This window comes from Mauremys mutica, chromosome 1 (assembly GCF_020497125.1).
Source record: "Mauremys mutica isolate MM-2020 ecotype Southern chromosome 1, ASM2049712v1, whole genome shotgun sequence".
NCBI classification, from domain to species: domain Eukaryota; kingdom Metazoa; phylum Chordata; order Testudines; family Geoemydidae; genus Mauremys; species Mauremys mutica.
The window spans coordinates 365,010,875-365,018,391 of record NC_059072.1 but is presented as its reverse complement, the minus strand read 5'-3'; the positions used below and the strand labels follow the sequence as shown (position 1 = coordinate 365,018,391).

Sequence of the window (7,517 nt, the reverse complement as noted above, 5' to 3'; positions counted from 1 at the left end):
AGAGATCTTTGTGGTGTTTCCCGGGCCCATAGAATGGGTTCCTTCTTTCCTTGAATCTTTCCCATTCGTTCCTTATTTTTCTTCCCGTTGCTATTTAGTACATTGTATGTGGTTTGAATGTCATGCAGTGATCAGCTGGTCAGGGAAGCGGCTGCTATGGAGAGAGCACTCGGAGTCGGAACACCCTAGCCCATGTCCTATGTGATCCCAATGAAACTTGGAGTCAAACCCAGGTCTGGCCTTTGATGTGGGCGGTCCAGGCAATGGCCCAGGGTGACGTGCTGAAGGGGTCCAGTTTGATACCTCCCACGTGACGTGACCTGCCAACCCAGAGCCATCTGGGCTTTCAGACGCAGGCAACCGGCCAGTCAGGCAAGAGACATGAAGCGCTGGAGCATGTGGATACAAGCTGCAGCTCGAGCAGGCAGACACTCACCCACGTAACTCCTCCAGGATCAAAGCCCAGTCAGGGGGATGAGGGCCTGAGCCCCACTTTGGGAGGGGGAGGGTCCAGCACTTGCTGCCACCGTGGCTAACAGCTCCATGGTCTCCAGCGCAGCCCCAGTAGCTCAGAGCTCTGGAGCCCCTGCCACAGCCCCATAATCACAAAACTATGGGAGTTCCTCCTGCCTATGGCAGCTCAGAGCTCTAGGTCCCACCACCGCCTGCAAGGGCTGAGAGCTGCTGGGTCCTTGGCCACCCAAGGCAGCCAAGAGCTCAGGGGTTCCCACTGACTGACAGCTCTGGGCTGACATGGAAAATGTCACGGAGGTCTCTGAAAGTCACAGAATCCTTAACTTCGGTGGCATAATCTTCCCCAGTCACCACAGCGAGTTGTCCATAGGCTTGGCTAAGGATCAGTAGTGGAACCTCAGTGACTGAGGCAGTGACCACACTTTGGGCAGGAGGCACAACAGTCGCTGACTTGCTCCAAACCGAAGAGTTGTTCATCACTGGGCTCAGAGTGTCAGTCAGCTGTTGTTAAGTGCTGAAGGCTGGAATGTTGTTGCTTTGGGAATGCTGTTCAAGCTGCTCAGTACTTCTGTCCTTGGAGCTCCAGTGTTATCAGTATTAGCAGACAAGGCGGCCTGCTCATTCAGCAGACCTCGATGTTACTCATCAAGAAAAAACACAGGCACGGTTCGGTGACAAAGTCACCCAGCCAGGTTTATTTCCCTCCAGGTATAATTCTAGCACTCTGGCCATGAACCAAATGAGCTTATGAAATTCCTCTCAGGTGGAAATACCCCAATAAATCGTTACTGATCAAGGATCTAACTTCACTTTACAACTTTACAACTGTGCAGTCTAAATGAGTGTAACAGCAATTGATCTACCCTCCTCAGATTGATGAGTTGGTGGAGCAATTTCACAGAACTTTGATGGCGACGTTAAATAATTGTGTATCCTCAGAATCAAAACATTGGCACCAACTATTCCCTCGCCTCCTTTTTGCTCTCAGGAATGTGCCTGAAGCCTCCAATGTTTCTCCCTTTGAACTGCTGTCTGGGAAGCAGCCAAAGGGTTTCCAGACCTGCTTGGAGAAACACAGAACAGCAAAGACCCCAGACAATGAACACAGACCAATAAATTCTTCAATGAAGAAATTACCTCAAGACTTTATAGGCATTTGCTAGAAGAATTTGCTAAATGCACAACAGATAGAAGAGAAGGCCTATAACGAGGGAGTCCATCTGCAAGGGTTCTGATGTACTTGATTTTTTTTTTTTTGCTATTTCTTTTTGAGTCTTTGGCTAGTTGTTCTTCAAATATTTTTTTGGCCTTCCTAATTATATTTTTACACTTCGTTTGCCAGAGTTTATGCTACTTTTCATTTTTCTCACTAGGATTTAACTTCCACATTTTAAAGGATGCCTTTTACTGCTTCTTTTACTTTGTTTTTTAGCCATGGTGGCTCTTTTTTGGTTCTCTGACTATGTTTTTTAATTTGGAGTATACTTTTAAGTTGAGCCTCTGTCATGGTCACTTAGGACTGGGACTAGGATGTCCCCAACCAGTGTACTCTCTTCACTGACTTACCGATCACTACATTAAGTTCAAACTAAATAGAATTTATTAAACATCAACTGTAAGAAAAATAGGGAAAAAATGGAAAATGTTCAAGGAAACAAGAGACCCCACTCTGTGGGCACAGGGACACCACAAACAGCTGTCTCTGGGATGTAAGGAAAGTTCACAGTCTGTTCCTCACACCCCCCAGGCCTCCTGCCCAGGCCTTCGCTATGTGCCTTGATAGCGCAGGTCAGACACTTGCTCTGGCAGTGGCCACACACACCAAGACTCTAGGTGGCAGGATCCGTCTCTCCAATATCTGCCCTTCTCTCAGATTCATGTACCCCCACTTCCCATGGCCCCACCTTGCTCTCCCCAGCCACTCTTTGTGCTCAGCTGTCGTGTTACTTGTGGCATGGCCGGCATCCACTATCCTGGCTCTGGACCCGCAGCTCCCCATTGGAGCTGAACCCTGGCTCCCCACTGACATGGCTGGTCCATGCTGACCCAGCTCCTGGTTCTGGTCTGTTCCAACTGCAGCTGCCCAGCTCTGCCTCAGCACTGCTGCTCTGCCTCCAACCCAGCACTGCCTTCTGAGCTGCTTCTCTGGCCCTTATTTTTCTGGCTGCTGCTGATCTGGTTTGTCAGACTTCTGCTGCATTAATAGCCCCAAATCACTAAAAAACTAACCTAAAAGTAACCCTATTTGTGCCTTTAAACAAAGGGTTTTTTAATTAACACATTGATCTATATATCAAGTAACAAATGAAAGCTTTTCCTAGATACCTAGTACAGATTAGATTAAAAAAACAAAAACCCTACAAGCCCCAGCAGAAATACCTCCACATTAGCAACAAAGTTATGAGATAACAATGAAATTCAAAAACAAAACACCAATACTGGTACTTGTATCCCGATTGAGGGTTGGCAAACAAAAACGGCAAATGATGGCATGAAAAATATCCCCAAATGAGCCCAAAATATATGCAGTGTAAAAACAACAATAACATTATTAAATTATTTATTTCTAGTTTCATTAAATCAGTGTCCATATTTTGAGTTGAATTGGTTTGTTACTGTTAGTCTCTGAAAGGCAACATTTCACCCTCACTGTCTTCATAGGAAGTAGAATGCTCCTGGTCATACATACCAGCAGTGACCAGTGCAATCATTTCTTTCCTTGGTGCAAACTCTTCACAACAGATTTTGTGGCATTGCAGGTATACCAATAAAAACATCTTGTTGCCATCTGAGAAAATATTCTTTCAAGCGCCGTGTTGCTAAAAGGGAGCAACAGCAATGAAAGACGAAACAAGCCAAGTTAACTAAAGTCTTTGTCCCCAGTGGCATCAGTGTGTTCGAGTTCTTGAACCCAAAACTGATCTACTTGATTTCTCTGAGTATGAGGCCAGTGACCCATAAGCAAAACTCTCCACTGTTGTTCCAACCGTCCAAGGTCTCCACAAAACAATGGAAAAATTGAGATATCATAGAATATCAGGGTTGGAAGGGACCTCAGGAGGTATCTAGTCCAACCCCCTGTTCAAAGCAGGACCAACACCAACTAAATCATCCCAGCCAGGGCTTTGTCAAGCCTGACCTTAAAAACCTCTAAGGAAGGAGATTTCACCACCTCCCTAGGTAACCCATTCCAGTGCTTCACCACCCTCCTAGTGAAAAAGTTTTTCCTAATATCCAACCTAAAATTCCCCACTGCAACTTGAGACCATTACTCCTTGTTCTGTCATCTTGTACCACTGAGAACAGTCTAGATCCATCCTCTTTGGAACCCCCTTTCAGGTAGTTGAAAGCAGCTATCAAATTCCCCCTCATTCTTCTCTTCTGCAGACTAACAATCCCAGTTCCATCAGCATCTCCTCATAAGTCATGTGCTCCAGCCCCCTAATATTTTTTGTTGCCCTCTGCTGGACTCTTTCCAATTTTTCCACATCCTTCTTGTAGTGTGGGGCCCAAAACTGGACACAGTTCTCCAGATGGGGCCTCACCAATGTGGTGAGGCCTCACCAGTGTCAGCCAATCTAGGTCGTGAAGGATTTACTGCTGGAAGCAATTCAATCACCTGCACATTTGGTGGCAATCTCCATTTCATCTGTTTCACAAACTCCAAGATTAATCTTGACACCTACTTTTGACATCTTTGACAACGGGAATGGTTAGTGTGTATTTTGAAAGTTCCAGCTGAAAGCGACTCCAAAATCGATTGTGCAAAGTGATAAGTTATTGGACTCCAAGGCAATGTTATAGTTTACCACAACAGTCTGTTACCTGGGGTTTTGAGAAGCCCGAGCAATGGCAACTTAATTATTTCAATCCAGGGGGTGTCAGGAATAACTCAATGGGAACACAGCAATTCTATCTCTTCAAGGATTAAATGCAAGTAATTGTGTTCTTGTCTAACACTGAAGTTTATTAGATTTAAGGTCGCACAGACATAAGTAAAGGTTAGAACATCCCAATTATTTACCTAACATCTGGAACTGTATTGTGTAATTAACAGCAGGTTCACAGTAGCTAGTTGCTGGGAAGAGAAGATGTCAGGAAAAATGTCTCTCAGGATGGCTTCAGAGAACTGCTCCAAAGCACACTGTATTAGCTAATCTTTTTAACTTCTAGAAAACACATAGGTCATGGTGACCTCTACTCGATTATCACTTTTCCTAACTTTCAATACACTTCTAATATCAGAGGTATCTAGACTCAAGGTTTTCATCCATTTATTTTCTTTCATTATCATTTATTGCCCACTCCTCCCATACTGATTAGCAGAAACTGCCAGCTAGATTTTGACCTTGCATCTAAAACCCTGCTTTCCAATTAACCCTAAACTATGTGGTGTTCTCTTTTATTAATTTATAGTGGCTGAATGCAAATCATATGATTGCAATTGTCTTGATCACATTCTAGGGTACACACCCCTCAATCCAGGGTAACACAGTACAGTTCTCAAAAATACACAGTTTCACAACTCTCACCAATAAGCTCTAGTAGAATGTCCTCAATCCCTGGAGCAGCTTTCCTTCTATTAGCACTTTCCAATGGAAACTTTTGGTTTATCCTTCCTCAATTATTGGACATAGAAAAATCAGGTAAATTTTGCTCACCGGATCACTGTACATATATTAAAGAAGTCCAGCATTGTACTTCCTTTCTTTGTCTTTGGCTATCAGAAAGCGTAGCTTCAGTTAGTCAGACTGATCAAGAACCCTGTTCAAACAGGCTCTAATGGAAAGCCACCTTGCTTCAGAAACCTGTAATATCTTCTCGTGGTCTGGAAGTCACTGAAAGGCCGAGTGATAAGGTGTGTGTAGGTAGGGGCTGGTGGGTGCTGCTAAAACAGATTGGATTATGGTTAGACAGATGTAACTCAGCAACAGAGAGCTTGGTACTTGGTGACGGAGTGATAAGATGTTAGCTGTGAGGAGCTTCTCAGACTTTAAATTTCCACAATGCTGAGCTCAGCCATACTGGGACAGAGCACAAATGACGAGGAAGTATCCTGTCCCCCTCTTGTCACACAGGATTAAAGTCAGTGACCCCCAGGTGAGTACATTCTGCAGGTGTATTTGCCAACTTTTTCACGAAGCTGTTTGTTTTTGACACCATAAATGATAGGATTGAACATGGTGGGAAGAAGGAAATAGAGGTTGGCCAAGATGATGTGAATGTGGGGAGCAATGCCCTGACCGAACCGATGTGTCAGAGTGGAGAAGAAGAAGGAAGGATAAGACATCAGCATCACACAGATGTGGGCTGTGCAGGTGTTGAGGGCTTTCTGGTGGGCTTTCTTGGAGGAGATTCTGAGGACGGCCCTGATGATCAGACCGTAGGATAGTGCAATGAGTGTCAGGTCTGACCCATTGACTACAAATGCTATCACCAAGCCGTACATCCTGTTCACTGTGATGTCCCCACATGACATCTTTGCCACAGCCATGTGGTCACAGTATGCATGGGGGATAATGCGGTTGGCACAGAACGGCTGCCTGCTGAGGAGCAGGGGCAGGGGCAGGATGCAGAGAACAGCTCTGATCAAACCCACGAGCCCCAGCTTAGCTATTCGTACATTGGTGAGGATGGTGGTGTATCTCAAAGGGTTACATATGGCAACGTAGCGATCAAAGGCCATTGTCACAAGGACGGCTGAGTGCATCACAGTACCCGCATGAAGGAAGAACATCTGGGTGAGGCAGCCACTCACAGTAATGCCTTTCAACTGGAACCAAAATATACACAGTGCCTTTGGCATGATGGAGGTGGACGTGCCAATTTCAGTGACCGCCAACAGGCAGAGAAGCAGGTACATCGGCTTGTGCAGGGTCTGCTCTTTGCTTACAACAAACAAAAGCGTGAAATTTCCCAACAAGCCGATAATATAGAACATAGTGAAAGGGATGGAAATCCAGATGTGAGCAGCTTCCAAGCCAGGGATCCCCGTTAGTGTGAATGTTGATGGGTCAGAAGGGGTGAGGTTGAAAGATGCCATGAGGTGGTAGATGCGTTGATCAGGCTCAGAAATGCTCAAGGTTCCTGTGAAGGGAAAGAAGCACAGAGGGAGGGATTACCCACTTTATAACAAATAGCAGGGTAAATATTTTATGGTTATTAGCAATCTAGAAAAGGGGGTGAGCAGTGAGGTAGCAACATTTACAGATGGCACCAGATTATTTAGGTCAAAGTGAAGTCCAGAGAAGCCCTCACAAGTAGCTGTTGTGGAAAATTAGACCACACCGTTGATTTTAGATCAGGCAGCCTGAGGCACCTTTATTTCCATACAAGCATGCATGCAGGGAGAGTCAGCCTGGCCCCATGCAAGAGGTGGCTGCCCCCCTGTTACAAATTTTCCTAAGCTTTTAAAGGTTAAAACCGCAAAACGTAGCACTTGCATATCACACTGCTGTTGCCTTATTTGGGATTAACAGATATAAGATGAGCAAACTAGCTTAAATTTACCCATATTAGGGTTTTCCTGTTATTGTATTTGGGCAGTTTCGTTGGTGGTCTGCCTATTTCAAGATCCCTCTCTTGCGGTTACATTTTGCAAAAGCTCTAGCTAAACTCTTCCTATCTCCAGCTGGGCACATTTTCTCCGTTCCCCTTTCCCTGGTTACTTGTTCCTCTCTCCTCCTCCCTTAGTGCCCTTTGTACAGATAAGCATGCTTTGCAGAAGCTTAAACCTTTGCTCTTTATATGACAACAGGCTTTTGGGCCTAGTGGGACAATGGGGGGGGCGACATTTTCCCTGTCAGAGCTAACCAAGCCAGGTGAATGGGCAGCATGATAACAGACGAATTTAGATGTCAATAACTGCAACATCTATGCCCATTGGAGGGAAAAGCTTGAACTCCTCAAACAGCTTACAAGGTTCTAATTTAACTGTATGAACTCAGGACAGGGACCTGGGCATCATGGTACACAGCTCTGTGAAACCCTGATCACAGTGCAGGCATGGATAGAAACTAAGCAAATCTCTGGGATCCAGGAGG

General features: G+C 45.3%; 1 protein-coding gene across 1 annotated transcript; it reads right to left on the bottom strand.

Annotated features, from left to right (window-relative positions):
- Positions 1–5,560: 5,560 nt before the first annotated feature.
- Positions 5,561–6,517, bottom strand: LOC123361913 (olfactory receptor 52N2-like). The gene has a single exon (XM_045002132.1). The coding sequence runs from the start codon at positions 6,515–6,517 to the stop codon at positions 5,561–5,563; it is 957 nt and encodes a 318-aa protein (XP_044858067.1).
- Between the last annotated feature and the right edge of the window lie 1,000 nt (positions 6,518–7,517).